The following is a 19,134-nucleotide window of genomic DNA, read 5'->3' on the forward strand; positions in this document are numbered from 1 at the left end:
ACTTTTTGCGAAGCACCTATCTATGGATTTGCCACAATAGTTTATTGAGCCTTCATCAACAACTGACCTCACCCTTTATGCCCAAAAAATGCATGTAACTGGTTGCTGAGCTCTTATACAGTGATACATTGGCTTACGAACTTAATTGGTTCCCAGACAGTGTACGTGTGTATCCCAAAAATTAATTTCCCATAGGAAACTACAGTAAAGTCTCGTTATATCGATATCGGTTATATCGATAGTACCGCTTATTACGATACTATTTCTATGACCGCAAGGAGAAAATTACATGCGCGCAGGGTCGGATATATCGATAGTCCCGGTTATATCGATATTTTTCGGACTCCCGAGAATATCGATATAACGAGACTGTGTTAAAATGAGAATACAGTGAGACCTCAACTTATGAACACCTTATCTTACGAACTTTTCGTCTTACAAACGTCAAATTTATGAAAATTAAACCTTATAATACACACTATTTTCATGATACACACCCACCACGGCTGGTGGAGTAATCTTCGGCGGAAGAACACCAAAGCACACGACCTTCGGATCAGGCGGAGTGATCTTCGGCGGAAGCACACGACTGAACAGCGCTCCAGGCGGCGCTACTTTACACACCCCCTCTCATTGAATGCACACGTCGATCGCCTCCTTGGAGCTTTTTGCTGATAATTTTACTATGATGGAACCGAAAAAAAAAACCACCACAGGCTCGTGTTCAGCCCAAGAAGACACAAAATAATTGAAAAACATGAACGAGGTGTGCGTTTGTGTGATGTAGTGGCCGAGCACAGCTATTCTAAGTCAACCATTGCTACCATTCTCCGGAACACAGAAGCCTGTTGCAAAAGGTGTTTTCGTGCTCTCAAAGCGACAGTCTCGGGCAATCGAAGAAGTTGAAAAACTTCTGTTAATTTGGATTAACAAAAAGCAGCTATCCGGCGACAGCGTGAGTAAAGCTATTTTATGCGAGAAAGCACGGCTAATTCACGCTGATATCGCCATGCGCCAACCTGGAAGTTCGGCGCTTATTGAGGATTTTAAAGCCCGAAACGGATCGTTCGAGAACATCTGAGGGCGAGGAGGAGATGGCTGCAGCATCAAGTGAGCTCATAAAGACAATGTTGGCATAGTGGAATTATGTGCAGGCTTTTACCGAACAGTTCCATCCAGAAAACACTGTGGCTATGACAATCATCAACATGAACGATAATGTGATGCCTCAGCTTTGTAAGACCTTACAAGTCAGAAAGCAACAGGTGTCAATTATATGGAAGAGGATAAGGGCCACTGAAGAAGAAAAAAATATGGTTGGCAAAATTCTGACTTCAATCTCAGAATTCTGACTTTATTCTCAGAATTCTGACTTTAAAGTCAGAATTCTGAGATTAAAGTCAGAATTCTGACTTTGTGACGTTCGTGGAGCTATTCAATTTTGGCCCCGTCAGCGTGTACAGTACATTAAGTGTGGCTCGGAAGACAGGACATACAGTAATGTCGTCACCTATCGACTTTTTGCGTGGCCGAGGAGTGTTGGAAGACATCCTTTCTCTTGTGGAGGAGCAGAGGGTGAGTAAACAGTGCTTTCTGTTTGTTTCGTTTAATGGCCGTTGTGTCCATAGTTAACGTGCTCCGCGGAGCTGATAGCTCCGTTGCTGGTCTGAATACTGTATAATGAATGGATGCACCCGGTTTACATTCGTGAATAAATAGGAAGTAAACATTTATGAATGACAGTGGACGGTTGGAGAATCACTGCAGTTAAAATCATCGTGAATTGAACACACTGTGATCACACGTTCTGTCGTAGTTCTGTGTTTACATCGTTTTAAATATTGTTGAGGCACACGCACGCATCAACGAAGTCAAAAGTTGATGAACTGCTGTCTGAATAGGGACTTTATTTTGATAGTTGCATGTTGTAAGGCAAATATTTCCCAGTCATTTTCAAGCATCAATGTACCTTTGTCAAATCCTTAACAGTTTTCAACGTTTTAGAGTTGCAACATGTTTGCATGTGTGTTTGATTTACAATTGTTGAGATCAGTATTACATTTGTGCTTCATATTTTAAAATGAAGTGATTATATGTTATGATGATTGAATATTTTTTATTTATTTATTCGTCTTGTTTCTTTACAGATTGACAGTGACGTCATAGTACTGATGGACCATTGCACACTTGCCAATTATGTCCCTTGATCATAGCATTCTCTGAAAATGCTATCTTGAACAAATCACTCATTGTGAAACGCATACTCCCAGTCATTCCAGAAGAAGCTGGCATTGGATCTGGAGAGATGTTCTCACATGCTTCTGGCAAGAATTCTATGACCGATGCACCCTTGGTACAACAATTAAAGTACCATTTATTCGCCTAGATTTTTGCTATTTCCCAAACAAACTTTCCTTTCCTTGAGCAGGTGCTTTTCAACTCAGTCTACAGTGATCTAAAAGCACATTTTCTGCAGTTTGTGAGCAGCCAGGAGCGTGAAGTACCGATGGAAGCAATGAAGGACTTTTCAGAAGTGGACCTAGATTACCTGGTGGAAGTCCTTGACAACTACGGCTGGAGAAAAAGAATCTGCTGAAAGCGTTCCCAATATACTGCAAGAAATTGCACCCAAAGAGCTGATCCAAAAGCCCATGTTTGTGATTGACTGTTGGAGGAAGGTTATGCTCCACCGTGCCCTGATCAGTCCAGAAGAACTGAAGAAGTTGTGCTTGGACTTGCAACCTACCTCAAAAAAGGTCTGCCAACTGCTGAAATTTGCAACTGATTTAACCCCAAAGCAGAAGGATGTGGCAAATCATCTGAAAAGGTTCATTAGAGAATTGGATGAATTTATGCTTCAGAAGTTTCTCCGTTTTTGTACTGCATCTGATCTTGTTGTAACCAACACCATTCTTGTGGAGTTTTAGGAAATGACAGAGTTTAGTAGAAGGCCGGTAGGGCACACATGTGGAAATGTTCTGCATATTGCTGACAGCTATGATAATTTCCCAGATTTCCTATCTGAATTCAACGCCGTTCTTGAAAGCAGTATCTAGGTGATTGACATTGTGTAGCTTTTTAATACCAAGAAACTGTGACTAAGCCATCATAGGTTGCATCAGCACGACATTGCTTTTACACATTACAGTATATCTTTTTGTGTCATCAATACGTTTGTTGAAACAATCTTTGCATTTTTGCTGTTTTATGGTTTGTATACAAATCACTTGCATTTGGTGTAATATTACAGTAATAGTTCTGTGGACTTTTGTTTATACAAAAAGGCCTAAGAAGTTATGCATAACCATCACGTGGTTGTTTCAACAGTTTTGCTTTGTTATTTAGGTGCATGTTTCTTTTATTCAAAATAAAAGATATCATTGCATTCAATTTTTGACTCCACATGAATGTTGAAAGTTAATATCCTTGTGTGTAAAGGTGGGTTAATAACATTTTACAGGTATTTTCTAATGGCTTTCTAATTCTCACATCGACCTCACAATCCAGAGGTGCAAGGTTTGATTCTGGTTCTGACCTGTTTGTAGTCTCCAGCTACCTCCAATCCTCCAATATTTCACTAACATGCATGGCAGGTTAATGGAACACACTAAATTGTCCTTGTCATTGTGAGCACTGGTGGTTGTTCGTCTGTGCATTGCGCTTGGCTGGCAACTGGTTCAGGGTGTCCCACGCCTACTGCCCAATGACTGCTGGGATAGGCTAAACAGCACACCTCGTGACACTTGAGGATAAGCAGATCAGAAAATGAATGGAGACGTTTTATATCACGATTAAAAATTATCAAATTAAATGATCAAATTAAAAAAAAAAGTCCAAAAACATTATTCGACCTGACCTGCACAAGATTAGGAAACCAAAACCGGATCAGACTTTTATCCATAAAATCTCTTGTAAAGTGACCATCATTCTGAAGAGTTTGAAATAAATTAATCCACAATTGTACACTGTTTGCGAAGGGTGGACCACCACCCTTCAATGCGCTGATTTTCAGCCACTGTTTGGGTTGCACCCTCCATCAGTCACTTTAGCTGCACAAGAAAAGAAAGACAATTACAATCCGACAAAAGTACCAGTGGGCATTTTGAAAACATGACTGTATGACAGTATGCTTGTTGTATATAGTTGTTTTTAATAATGTTTTCGCTTATGATAGTGTTAGTTCTAACGTAAGTAACTTCATATTCATGAAGCAGTCTAAAAGTAAATACAGTAGAGGGCGTGTGCACATACTGTACTGTACTTTCTTCGACACACCGGTTTTAATCAAGTGTGTTCAGTTCACAATGATTTTAACTGCAGTGACTCTCCAGCCGGCCACTGTCTTCCACACGATGGAGGGAGAAATAAGGAGTGGTGTTGTTAAAAACGTTATGTGGCGTCACGTTGACATAGTACCAACTTAAATGGTTACTATTTATTCGCGAATGTAAACCGGGTGTATCCATTCACTATACAGTATTCAGACGATCAACGGAGCTATCAGCTCCGCGGAGCACGTTAACTATGGACACAACTACCATTAAACGAAATAAACAGAACGCACTGTTTACTCACCCTCTGCTCCTCCAAAAGAGAAATGATGTCTTCCGACACTCCTCGGCCATGCAAAAAGCCGATAGGTGACGACATTACTGTATGTCCTGTCTTCCGAGCCACATTAATGTACTGTACACGCTGTACACGAACGTCACAAAGTCAGACTTTAATCTCAGAATTCTGACTTTAAAGTCAGAATTCTGAGAATAAAGTCGCAACGAAAATTGAGTAGCTTCACGAACGTCACAAAGTCAGAATTCTGAGATTAAAGTCAGAATTTTGCCAACCATATTTTTTTTTCTTCAGTGGCCCTAATCCGCTTCCGTACAATTAAGAGGTTTTTAATCAGCAAAAATGATGAAGGGTCTCCAAAGAAAAAAGAAGAGAAGCCACACCAGAGTTATCAACAGTCCTCATGGAAGGTGACTCTCCTTCCATAAGCCATCAACGACCATCAAAAAGGTAAATAAAACTTTATTTTACAGCACAGTTTATTTCTTTAAAGGACAACCGATGTCTCTGGACAAGTTGTGTCTTCAAATTACTTCTACTGAGCGTATTTTACAAAGATTCCACCGCATATAGCTATATTTTACATTTTAAGACTTGCGCTGAATATTCAGGAAGTCTTGTTTTGGAGTTGGTGACGAGTCCGTATGTGACGTCACTAAAGGACCGCTTTTTACCGTAAAAAAGACGCATTGTAGCGGTCCTTCCATCACGTTAATGTATTTTGCTGTACTTGTTTGGTTTGGGGACCTCGTGTTGCACCCAAAAGCCGCCAGAAGGCCAGAAGAGGGCGTCCAAGCGCCATGTAAGGAACTTATCAGCCAGTAGAAACGGAGGTGGCCACAGGAGGTCGCCATCTGGTGCCTCTTTTTTTGGGTGAGAGATTTTCCCCCAATGTTGCCTCAAAATGGCACAAATAAATTCTTTAATCGATTGCAAACACGTATGCTTTCCTCTTCAGGATTATTTGAATTTTCATCACTGGATGTGGAACAAGAAAGCATATTCTCTGAATCTGAAGCCATTGTTTTGATGAACTGGGGGCGGGACTTTCTGAAAATGCCCAATTTGCAGCTCAATTTTTTTGCAGATTTTGGACACTTTAAGTCGTTTTTATTGGTGTTTTGCATTTGACTAAAAATATCGTACTGCGTGTTTTGGGTATTTTAGATGCTATAAAACGTTTTTTCTGGTGTCAGTTAAAAAAAAATTGACGTCGGTTGTCCTTTAATTACAGTCCTCATGTAATGTGCCTCTCTTTCCAAACAGCAATTCCCTTTGACCTTCGACCTCCAACGCCATTCCATCAAGTCATCAATGACCATCACAAATGTAAATAAAGTGACTTTATGATACAATGCAGTGTATTTCTTTCATTACAATACAATAGCACATTTATTATACATAGAATAAGGTATGTTGTGTGTAGTTTTAAGGCTTATTTAGTTGCAAAGCATATTTTATGGAAACCCGGGAAGGGATTATTCCCATTTTTAATGGTTTCCTATGGGAAATTTCTTTGAGATACACACTTTTCGCCTTACACACTCTGTCTGGGAACCAATTAAATTCGTAAATTGAGGTCTCACTGTAATCCGTTCCCGGGTCCCCATAAAACATAATTTTCTACTTTCTAATTTTCTAAGCCTTAAACCTACACAAAATATACCTTATTTTATGTATAATAAATGTAGTATGGTATTATAATTAAAGAAGTAAACTGTACAGTATAATAAAGTGGTTTTATTTACCTTTGTGATGGTCGTTCATAGCTTGATGGAATGGAGTGATCGGTTTCATTAGTATTGAACACTTGATGAGGAACGTAACCTTCTTTCACCATCTTGAGGAATGATCCCTTGTAGGTCCTTTCTCTGATAATTTTATCTAGTTCCTCATCAATTGTGTTCTGTTTAGCTGGGTTGATAGCTTTTTGCATCAAGTGTACAGATGGCTTGTTTGTGGAGCCTGATTGATGGGATATTTTAACCTTGCAGTCTACACTCTGCCTTTGAACTATCAAAGTTGAAACTCTCACTGTCGTCTGCCTGTCTCTTTAATGCTTAAACTACCTCCCCTCAGTGCTGCGTTCTTGACCAATCACGTGGCTTTAACCGAGGACTGGTGGCGGGGAATAGAGAACAAAAAACTGTCGGCCGCCATTTTCTTGTTTGGAAAATTGCTTCACTCTTTCTCTTGTCTGTAACCCCCACTCACTGTTGCGTTCTTGACCAATCTCGTGGCCTTAACCAACGACTGGGGCGGGGAATAGAGGACAAAACAAGCCGGCTGCCATTTTCTTGTTAAGAGAACGTGCTCGTTTGCGAACGAAACATCACTCATTGTGGCAGCTCTGTGGGTATCCTGAAAAATAGTTCGTATGCCAAAGTAAAATTTTCACAAGTTTAACGTTTGTAAGCCAAGAAGTTCATAAACCGAGGTACCACCGTAATTGTTTTATCAGTGTGTTGCTGCCACAAATGGCAAATACAATTCATTGATTCAGATTTTTGTTATGTACAGATAATAAATAGTGTCCGTGAATAGTTTCCACAATGGCTGGACTGATTAAGAAAAAAAGGTATAGGATGAAATAAGGTAAGAAAACCTTTATTTGTCCCATTACGAAGACATTTGCAGCTCGATGAACGGGGGCGGGGTTGTGTGTGAAAAAAAAACAAACCAAAAAAAAGAACAAAGATCGTCACAAAAACGATGTTTCGTTCAAACATTTTTTTTTTGACAGCCAGTCATCCAAGGTGGCACTTTTCCACTCTAATTGTGGTCTTTTATCCACTGCTTCGTCCACTGCACTATCTGCTCCAAATTGCTTTCCAGGTCCTCAGGAGTGTCGCTGCGTAGTTGGTGGACAAGATCCTCTTTGTAGGCCTCAATTGCCTCCTCATAGACAGTCTGAAAGATTTCACACTGCACATTGTCCTGCAGTTTCTTTCCTGTGTAGCCCCTGTCAAGTATTATATGAAAAGGGAGAAATCAAGGTTATGTTCCAGAATTAGACATCCTGTTTAAAGGACAACCGACACCTCTGGACAAGTTGTGTCCATAATTTGGAAAATCACTTCAAATGACTTCTACTGAGCGCATTTTACAAACATTCCACCGCATATAGCTATATTTTACGTGTTAAGACTCGCGCTGAATATTCAGGAAGTCTTGTTTTTGAGTAGATGACGATCCCCTAAGTCAGGCGTCGGTAACGCGTGGCTCCGGAGCCGCATGTGGCGCTTTCACCCCCTGCTGCGGCTCCCTGCGGCTTTAGAAAATAAATAATGAGTATTTAATTCAATGTATATTATTTTAGTTCGTTCGTTTTTAAAATGTAATTCTAAATTTGAAGATTATAGTGATTATAAATAATACAAAATAAAACGTATTCAATTTTTTCATCACTCATAATATACGTCACAACCATTGACAGTGGACGTATATCCGGTCACAACCGCCAAATTGCGCACGATTTCTTGAATTTTTCGACCCCCAGGTCGGCCAACTATGGATAAATCTAAGAAAACGTTTAATGATACGTGGGCAGATTCTTTCGCCTTAAAAACATGCATCGCCCACGCCTGACAGACGACAGCTTACAGTCCTGTTTGAAGATGAAGGTAACGTCATACAGCCCTGATGAAAAATAGTATCGATATATCCGATATCGATATAACGAGACTTTACTGTATTTCTATGCACGCACGTAGAAAATTACATGCAAACAGGGTCGGATATATCGATAGTCCCGGTTATATCGATATTTTTTTCGGACTCCCTTGAATATCGATATAACGAGACTTTACTGTATATATATATATATATATATATATATATATATATATATATATATATATATATATATATATATATATATATATATTTTTTTTTTGAACCTGGTTCGTAAATTCCCGTTTGACAGAGGTCCGCAGTGGGTAAATAATATTTTTTTCCCCCAATCTCTCATCCTCCCTCCCTGTGCTCTGCAACTTGAAGTAACTCGGCCACCTGGCGTTGAAATGCCCGTCATTACAAGTCCAAATGAAATGAATGTAGTCAACCTTTAGTCAACATACTGTGCCATTTTATTACAGATGTAAAAGATGTAAAATAAGGCATTGACAATGCGCTTGAGACATAACAATAGTATCACAGGTGAGCTTGTGACATCACAGGATGAACGTAACGGTACATAACTCGACTAACTGGGCTTTTTGAACATCTGAACTCTAACAGATTATTGCAGGAGGAATTCATCTACCCAATAAAATAAAACTAACACATGTGAATGTGCACCTGGACTTCAGGGTGGGTGGTTTGGCCTGCTTCTGCTGGATTGTCGCAGATCGGGTGAAGTATCCCGGCTGCTCATCGAGCCCGACGGCAGCTCCTCTGTGGAGGAATCCCGAACCGGTTCTGAGTCACCCGACAGATCACCCTCAGTTAGTTGTGCAGCTATGCTGCAATTCCAATACTGTGCCAGCGTAGACTGTAATTTTGACTAAAATGCTCTCTCTCTCTTCCATTAAAACACTGAAAGGAAGGCCTATTCCGTTTTCTTCATGTGGCGATCAAACACTGCTTTTTTTGGGAGCAAAGTGCAACATTTGCCCCCTCGTGGGAGGGAAATACATTGCCTAGAGTTCTGAAATTCACACACAAGATAGCCTGGGGCTTGATTCTGCTGGTTCGTCGCAGATCGGGTGAAGTATCCCGGCTGCTCGCCGAGCCCGATGCCAGCCACTAATCAGAGGAATCCAGATCACCCTCAGTTAGTTAGTTGTGCAGCTAGGCTGCCAGCCCAATACCGTGCCAGCGTCAACTGCTTGTTTTTTTGTGTGTTGTTGTTGTTTTTTTTTTTTTTTTTTTTTTTGGGGGGGGGCAACTGTTGCCCCCTCATGGGAGGGAAATGCATTGCCTAGAGTTGTGAAATTCACACACAAGATAGCTCAGGTCTTGATCTTCACCCTACCGCAAAAAAAAGAAGAAAAAAAACATAACCCGAATAAACTTGTAAATGGTGCTCGGTGTCACATACACTTTTAAATTCCAGAATAAATTCAGGAAGGGCACCGAGGGCAAAAGCTCCTCGGTGGCAAGGCTCAAGGGCTTGATGACATCCACGCGGAGTTTGTCAAGACTGGATGTTGTGTAACTGTCTTAGTTTACACACCTCTGCAGCATTGAGTGGTCATCGGGCAGAGTTCCTCTGGATTGGCAATCTGGAGGAAGTCGAGCCTCAGATTGAGGAGCTGTGTGTTTTTGTTCCGACCGTGGAACAGTGGACCAGCTCTCTACCCTGAGTAGGGTCCTCGTTGGTTCATGGGAATTCACCGAACCAGTCTACATGTGCTTTGTGGACTTGGAAAAGGCATTTGATAATGCCCCACGGGGAGTTCTGTGGGGAGTACTTGAGGAGGATGGAGTACATGAACCCCTAATATAATAATAGTTCAGTCCCAATACGACTGACGTCAGAGTTTCATTTGTATTGCCGGCAGTCAGACGGACTTGTTTCCAGTAAAGGTTGGGCTCCACAAAGGCTGCCCTTCTGTGGCCGATTCTGTTCATAAACTTTATGGAGACAATTTCTAGGCACAGCTGAAGCGTTGAGGGGGTCTGTTTTGGTGGCCTCAGTATTACATCTTTGCTTTTTGCAGATGATGTGGTCCTGTTGATCCTTCAAGCAGGGCTCTCCATCTCTCATGAAATGGATGAATGGATGGATGGATGGATAGATGAATGGACCCTGCCAATGGCATTGAGCTCCACATAATTTATATCCTAGGGTCTGTGTATACTAGGATCACTTCAAGCAGGGCTCTCCAACTCGCTGGAGAATTTCGCATCTGAGTATGAAGCACCTCCATATCTGAAATGATGGTCGTCAGTCGGAAAAGGGTGCAGTGCCCTCTCTAGATCAGGGAGGAGTTTTAGTATTTTGGGGTCTTGTTCACGAATGAGGGCTTCCAACCTTCCGGTTAATACAATGATGCGGCCAATTTATGCATTTTTTTCTAACGGTCGCCACTAAACACTGAGACTGGGCAAATATACCAGCTGAAGAAGGCGCAAGTTTAATGTAACTTTGCGTGTGAATCGTGCATTTAAAGTCCTCTCAGTTAAAAGGGAGGCTTGGATGACGAGCAGAGAGAAATTGTTTACCAAAACTGGCCGCATGTGAAGAGCAACTTTTGCACAAGTCTGCCAGTGGAACCTGACAGGGTTGAGCAGTGTGAAAAAACTAACCATTACCGACGGGTTTCAAAAAGCCAGTCTGCTACGTGACGGAGAGGACAGCACAAGCCCGGGAGTGATTTTACCTGAGGATGAAAGTGACACTTGCAGCGACAATGAAAGAGAGAAGGAGAGAGTGTGTGGCGAGGAATATTCGACACCCAGGAGAAAGACTTCCATGGTTTCAGTGCACAGGAGGAAGATGAGGACAGCTCTCAGTGACTTGCTATGTTTTTTGTAACTAGCCCTGTTAATGAGGACTTGGAATGTTTTTGTACCCAGACCTGTTAGCGAGTGCTAAGGTGTTGCTGCTGTGTTACTGCTGATCATTGCTCCTGCAGTGGTGCAAGCCTTAACAAGGTTTTTCTCATTGGTTGGGTTGAAAAATGTACTTCAGACAGATCAGAGCTCAAATTTCATGTTTAAGATCTTTGCCTAGATTCTCCAGCAGCTTAGTATAAGTCATTGCCATTCCAGTGCATTCCATGCAGAATCTCAGGGGGCACTGGAGCGATTCCGTGCAACACTCAAATCCATGCTACGTATATATTATAATGTGGTGTTGTCTGGTGTTACCGGGGGTCACTGAATATCTAGATTACTTGGCCATTTATTCTTGACACATAGCCCTCACATGGTCAGAAGATTGGCAAAGTGTTTGAGAGATTGAGTGGTGCCAACCTCACGTTAATAAAGCCAGGCATATCCGTAGCAGGAATAATGTCCTGGCGGACGCACTGTCACCTTTGTAGCAGCTAGGTGTTGTGATTGTCCCAGGACGATCACAAATTATGGGTGGGGATGTTACGTGGTCTTCTCTCCTCTAGAGGGCAGTGATCTGGGGTGAGGATAGGTAAGTTAATTCCTGTTCCAGGGCATCTGGGAAATTAAAAAATGGGGTCCGTTGGCCACCCACCTTGTGTCTGAAAAGGGGGCCAAATAAAATTGATGGGGCCCGATTAACTTGATAGCTGATGTATACAAAACTGTTTGAACAATGAAAAGGTTTCTAGCCATCATCTGTACTTCTTTGAAGATGACGGCTGAAGAAATATTTTCATCGATGGACCACTCCTGTATGACTGAGAGCTTACACAGACGTAAAACTGTTTGAAATGAATCAAAATACACTCATTGGACCATATTGCTGAATTGCAAATGAAAAACCATTATATGAATAAAATGTATTTTTCTAATATATGAACAATTTTAATTCAAGTCAAAGAATGCATTCATTCACAAAATAAACAAACATTTTCTATTTTCTTTAGTTACTACACAATAAATCCTCTATTTTGATATTCTATGGTATTACAGGGAAGCCCAAGAGAACAGACTGCACAATATTTCTTACTAGTGTCTACTGAAACATTTTTTTTTTGCTTTGAAGATTTCCAATGTACTGCAACAGCTCTGAAATCATTCCCATTATTCACTTATTTTGAATCATTAACAGTAGTTTTCTGAAACAAATTGTCATTAACCTCAACAGAATTATTTGATTGTTTCTTAAAAAATGAGAATGTTTGTTTGCTGCCTGTTTTTAATGTCTTTTTGAGTTTTAGTCCTGTTCTCGCGCTCAATAGTACAACCATCCGCTATGTTTGATGTAAATAATGCAATACACAGTGGGTAAATGAATATTTTATTTGCCCTTGGCAGTTTCTGGCGGATCACGGAAGAGCCCGAGATATCCTCCCGACTTTGGAACACACAGACACAAATGTAAGGTGATTATGGCTTGGTATCGGTAAGGCAAGATGGCAGATGACGAAAGTTAAAACCTCTGAAGGAAAAAAAAACATTTTCAATTGCTGTTTAACTACATTTGTTTCTTTAGCTATTTTAACAGAAGTATGCACAGATCATATAGCATTATGCGCTAATAGACTTGCGCCGGACATACAAAGTTGCGCCAGTGACTGTCAAATTGCCTAAATGGCGCACGGGCGCGACCCACACGCAACCCTGCTGTTCTCACCCCCTCTTTAGAGGCGACATGGATACTGGTAATTGCAGATGACATACCTGGGTAGCCTACATAAGTGGCTGCTTCAGGCTCACTCATCTTCTCTCTTCTGCTTGCCAAGACCAGACCTTTGGCCGTTTGGTTCTTTGAGTTGGCTCACTTCTTGTTCCCATTTTTTGTGACCTCATTGTTTTTTGGTTGATTGTCTTAGTTTAATCCAATAAATTCCTTATTTTATTAGTCTGGTCTCTCTTTTATGTTATTGGCTCTGCCATGCCAAAATAAGCACGGTGTCGGCTTTTGCAAAATCCTTTCGGTGCACCTTGTACCGCGGAAAAATATGGTATTTTACAAAGTAAGTGAGTTCAGGGTACCTGCTTTCTAGTCGTGTGTAGAGCTGAGTATTGTCTGTTCTGAGGACAAAGACAATGTGAAACCAGCGTTCAGGGAAAAGGTCACAGCCATGATAATCTATAATAACACCTCCATGTGTCATCTTCTCATCGAGCTCATCCACCACCTGTGGGATCACAGAATTATCAGACTTAACCTTTTAAATACATTAAGGAGTGCAGAAGGTGTTACATTTGAAGATTAATGTCGTATTGGTCCGAATATAAGACGTTGTTTTTATGCATTGAAATCAGACTGAATGGTGGAGGTCGTCATATATTTGAGGTCTAAACGTTTTTCCTATTCACAAGGCTAGATGGCGGCAGTTATAATTGAGTGAATGCTGAACTTGACCCCCCAAGCCTATGCAAACCAGACACGAAGAATAAAAGTAAAAATAGTGGTAACAAAAATGAGAAAAAAAGATAGCAATAAGAAAAAAGAAGAAAATAATAGCAGAAATAACAGAAAATGGAGAAACACAGCAACAATGGGTTGAAGATCGGTTAGGCTTCCTGGCATTTTTCCCCAAAGAGCATCACCCACAGGTATAAATATGTATATCAAAGGCCAGTGTCTGAAATAACGACTGCCCGGACGCCCAGGGCGTGAAACCTTTGCGTCAGGCGCACAACTTACAGAACGTCTCCGCCCGGGTGGCCGACAACTTTTTCAAGAAAAAAAATACAATAAATAAGTTTTTTTTTTTTTCAAATCAAACGTTTGCTTTATTCCGATTTCGAAATCTTCGTTCGGTTTGGAAATTTCAGACTTTCGGTTCGTTTGGCAATTTGCATACTCGGCAGCCAATCAGAAGCCTGCATCGAATAGCTTTGTGCTTCCGGGTGCATTTGCATATCATTTTCCAAAGTAGACACACAGAGAACACAAGAAAATTTGATAAGTGGTTCGGAATCAAGCCAAAACCTCAGCCCCAGAAGATTCAAAAGAAGCTAACAAAATTTATGACGCTACAAAACGTAAACTTACATTAAAAGCATCGTGAAAAGAGGAGTTCACGTGGCTTGTAGCAGATGACGCAACGGAAACATTGCATCGTGCATCATGCCGAACAGTGTATGGACAAACGACAACTGGAGCAAAATCATCAGCAAGGGATATTTACGATAAATTAAGCAAGGGAGCATTTGTGGTAGGTACATCAATTACTTAATTGTAAAGTCTTCTTCTTTTCATTTCGGCTTTTCCCCTCAGGGGTCGCTACAGCGAATCAATGTCCTCCATCTATCCCAGTTTTGTGCATCCTCTTCTCTCACACCAGCGACCTTCATGTCCTCTTTGACCACATCCATAAACCTCCTCTTCGGTCTTCCTCTCAGTCTCCTGCCTGGCTGTTCAAGGCTCAGCATCCTTCTCCCGATATAGTCACTCTCTCTCCTCTGGACATGTCCAAACCATCTCAGTCTGGCCTCTCTGACTTTCTCTGCAAAGCCTCCAATATGAGTTGTCTCTCTAATGCAGGGGTGGGCAAACTTTTTGACTCGCGGGCCGCATTGGGTTCTAAAATTTGACAGAGGGGCCGGGCCAGGAGCATTTGGTGGGGGGTGTTTGGGCCGGAAATACATTACATACCTAGTCTGCCATACATACCTAAAGCATTAAAGGACAACCGACGCCTCTGGACAAGTTATGTCCATAATTTGTAAAATCACTTCAAATGAGTTCGACTGAGCGTATTTTACAAAGATTCCACAGCATATAGCTATAGTTTACTTTTTAAGACTTGCGTTGAATATTCATGAAGTCTTGTTTTCGAGTTGATGACGATCCCCATGTGACGTCACGTTTGGACAGCCCCTGACCGAGAAAGCGACACACAATGCATTTTGCGGTACTTTGTTTAGTCTGAAAACTTCGTGTTGATCCGTGTTAATGACGAAATTAGAAGGAAAACACGCGATGGTGAATCGTTGTGTGTTGCACCAAGACAACTATGTGATATTCGCTGACACAAATTCTCAGCTGACAAATCAGCCCATTTCCAATTGAGCTTGGGCGCCATCTTCTGCATCTTCTGGGTGCTACAGTGCTGTCATTGACGGCTCAAATTGATATACGGCTCAAATTGATATGGGAGGACTCCTTTAATCAATTGCAAAAATTTATGCTTTCGTCTTCAGAACTATTTGAATCATATTCATAACTGGATGAGTAACAAGAAAGCATCTTCTCGGAATCTGAAGCCATTGTTTTGATTCTCGAGCAAGGCAAGACGTCTTGGCGTGACGTCACAAACAAGGGGGTGGGACCTTCTGAAACTGGCCATTTCCGGATTCATTTTGAAGTCATTTTTATTGGTGTTTTTCATTTGACTAAAAATATCAGCCTGCCTGTTTTGGGTATTTTAGATGCTATAAAACGTTTTTCTGATGTCATTTGGAAATAAAAAAAAAAAATGGTGCCGGCTGTCCTTTAAATGTAGTGTGTACAACCTCATAGCACAGTAAGTACACTACAACCCAATTTATTAACTGTCTTTCAAATGTGAAAAATATCCCTGATCAGTTAATAAATTTGTCTCAAGGAATATGCAAGATATGGCGTTTACATACTATTTCGCAGATACTTGGAGGAGGAAATGGAAATAGATTAAAATAACATATGCACTGTGATTTATCAAGATTGCGTCTGTTTTTAATAAGTTTCCATCGAAGGGGCAAAGTTAAAGAAATCAACATTTATTGAAAAATGGAATCACTTTCAACATTCAAAACATATTATTACACAACGAAATATTCAAGCTCAATAATACCTACTTCTGTTAAATTCCGCAAAATCATGGATGGTTTGTCCTGACCGCGCTCTACAAACTCGCCACTGACGCCCTCGCCTTAACGCGCAAACAGTACACGTGTACCGTCGCCAAGCACACAGACCTAGGCTACCTGCAGTTGAAATTTGCATACTCGGCACGGCAGCCAATCAGAAGCCTGCTTCTTTATTCCGGACTTTCGCAAGCGTTCTAAGGTCGTGCATTTGCATATCATTTTTGAAAATAGATACACAGAACCTCAGCCCAGAAGAAAGATTCAAAAGAAGCTAACAACATATGTGACGCTACAAAACGTAAATTTACATTAAACCGTGACTGTAAACTGTACGTGAGATATATGAAAGGGGCTTAGTGGCTTGTAGCAAGCAATGCAAACGTTGCATTGTGCACCATGATGACAAATGACTACTGCAGCAAAATCTACTGTACATTTGTCATACATTATACTCTTTCATAACTGCCACAGTTTCACTGCAGATCAAACCGACACACTTCCCCTTGAATTATTTGAAGAAATATTCACTCTCCCACCGTGTCCCTTTCCACCTTTCGCTTCTTTGGTCCTGCCATGTTTAGTCACAGGTAAGTTTCTTCTGGGATTGGCCTTTTTGGTGGAGCAACTGCCTTGATCAACAGTAGCTCCCCCTGGTGTTAAAACTTAGAAGTGCGGGCCATATTCCATTCTGTTCATAAAATTTATTGTGGGCCAATTAAAAATGGACTGCGGGCCGCAGTTGGCCCGCGGGCCGTAGTTTGGACACCTCTGCTCTAATGTAATCATGCCTGATCCTATTCAACCTGGTCACTCCCAAAGAAAACCTCAACATCTTCAGCTCTGCTTCCTGTCTTTTCTTCAGTGGCACTTTCTCCAGTCCAAACATCATGGCTGGTCTCACCACTGTTTTATACACTTTTCCTTTCATCCTAGCTGAAACCCTTCTATCACACATCACACCTGACATTTTTCTCCAGCCGCTCCAGCCTGCCTGGACACACTTCTTCGCCTCTTTTCCACACTCTCCATTGCTCTGGACAGCTGACTCCAAGTACTTAAAATCCTCCACCTTCTTTATCTCTTCTCCCTGTAGTATCACTCTTGCACTTGAATCCCTCTCATTCACACACATATATTCCGTCTTGCTGCGACTGATTTTCATTCCTCTCCTTTCCAGGGCATATCTCCACATCTCTAGTTTCTCCGCCACCTGTTCCCCGTTCTCGCTACAGATCACAATGTCATCTGCAAACATCATGGTCCACGGAGATTCTTGTCTAACATCATCTGTCAGCCTGTCCATCACCATAGCAAACAAGAAGGGGCTCAGAGCTGACCCCCTGGTGGAGTCCCACCTCCACCTTGAATTCCTCAGTCACACCGACAGCACACCTCACAACTGTCTTACAGTCATGATACGTGTCTTGCACCGCTCTGACATACTTTTAAGTCACCCCAGACTTCCTCATGCAATGCCACAGCTCTTCTCTGGGCACCCTGTCGTATGCTTTCTCCAGAACTACAAAGACACAATGCAATTCCTTCTCACCTTCTCCGTAGTTCTCTATCAGCATTCTTCTGTCGTACTCTTTTTTTGGCATGAAGCCATACTGCTGCTCACAAATGTTCACTTCTGCTCTTAGTCTAGCTTCAACTACTCTTTCCCAGAGTTTCATTGTATAGCTCATCAACTTTATTCCTCTGTAGTTAGTACAACTCTGCACATCTCCTTTGTTCTTAAAAATGGGCACAAGTACACTTCATCTCCATTCTTCAGGCATCTGTTCACCATCTAAGATCTTGTTGAATAACCCAGTCAGAAACACCACCGCCACCTCTCCAAGACACTTCCATACCTTGATTGGTAAATCATCAGGCCCGAGTGCCTTTCCTTTTTCATTTCTTCAGCCGTCATCTGTACAAAAGTGAAGGTTTCGGACGTTTCGCCTCCTATCCAGGAGGCTTCGTCAGCGAACTAAAGTCTGACTGGTCGTATCGGCCCCATTTATATATCCCTAATGTCCAGACCTGGTGGCGCCGGACACAGCTATGATAGTAGTAAAGAGCAGTACATTGGGGAGACTCAACAAATTCTCAAAAAAAGACTTTATCAACATCGCAGGGATAATACTAGTGGGCCTCAATCGGCAGTACATTTGCACCTAAAAGCTAGCAACCACTCATTTGACGACAATGAGGTTAAAATCTTAGCGAAAGAACATAGATGGTTTGAAAGGGGGGTAAAAGAAGCGATTCTTATAAAACAACAAAATCCTTCATTAAACCGGTCTGGTGGGGTGAGGTTCAATTTGGATCGTTCATACAATAGCCTGCTCAGGCAAAACAGGTTAGGCAACTTTCGCAATGCTGATGAGGGTCGTTATGCTGATGAGGTGATACCGGGGGGAGTGGGGGTAATAGGCCAGTCGTTAGTCAGGAATGTAGGAACAATCAGTGGGGCCACAGGGAGGGGTCCCGCGCCCCCCCCCCAACCTGAGAGTAGGGACCTATCATAGCTGTGTCCGGCGCCACCAGGTCTGGACATTAGGGATATATAAATGGGGCCGATACGACCAGTCAGACTTTAGTTCGCTGACGAAGCCTCCTGGATAGGAGGCGAAACGTCCGAAACCTTCACTTTTGTACAGATGACGGCTGAAGAAACCTTCTCATCGATGGACCACTCCTGTACGACTGAGAGCTTACACAGACGTTTTCCTTTTTCATGCAACACTCTTCCTTTTTCAACTTCCACCATTTTGTCCTCAATTCAGCCTTTGGTTTCTTCATCTTCCTCACTGCCAGCGTCATCCTACACACCACCAACCTATGCTGTCTGTCTACACTCTCACTAACCACTACTTTGTATTCACAGATTTCCTTTACATGGCGCCGTTGACACAGAATGTAGTCTACCTGTGTACTTCTGCCTCCACTCTTATAGATCACACTATGTTCCTGTCTCTTCTGAAAGAAAGTATTCACAATAGCCATTTCCATTCTCTTAGCAAAGTCAACCGCTATCTGTCCTTCAGCGTTCTGGAGTCCAAACGTGCCCATCACCTCCTCGTCATCTTTGTGTCCTGCGCCAACATGTCCATTCAAGTCTCCACCAATTACAACCCTCTCACTTCTCAGGATGTTCTGTATGACTTCATCAAAGTACAACCAAAA

The 19,134-nt window shown here is 41.8% G+C and overlaps 1 protein-coding gene across 1 annotated transcript in view; it reads right to left on the reverse strand.

Annotated features, from left to right (window-relative positions):
* Nucleotides 1–7,160: 7,160 nt before the first annotated feature.
* ak6 (adenylate kinase 6) overlaps nucleotides 7,161–19,134 on the reverse strand; it is a 52,042-nt gene continuing 40,068 nt past the window's right edge. Inside the window, exons 5-6 of the mRNA XM_088995095.1 lie at nucleotides 13,153–13,298; nucleotides 7,161–7,531 (exon numbers count right to left, since the gene is read on the reverse strand). Of these exons, the coding sequence (XP_088851221.1) occupies nucleotides 7,342–7,531; nucleotides 13,153–13,298 (336 nt within the window). The 3' untranslated portion in view covers nucleotides 7,161–7,341. The remainder of the gene's footprint in view (nucleotides 7,532–13,152; nucleotides 13,299–19,134) is intronic.

This window comes from Hippocampus bargibanti, linkage group LG04 (genome assembly GCF_051943395.1).
Source record: "Hippocampus bargibanti isolate YZ-2025 linkage group LG04, ASM5194339v1, whole genome shotgun sequence".
NCBI classification, from domain to species: Eukaryota; Metazoa; Chordata; class Actinopteri; order Syngnathiformes; family Syngnathidae; genus Hippocampus; species Hippocampus bargibanti.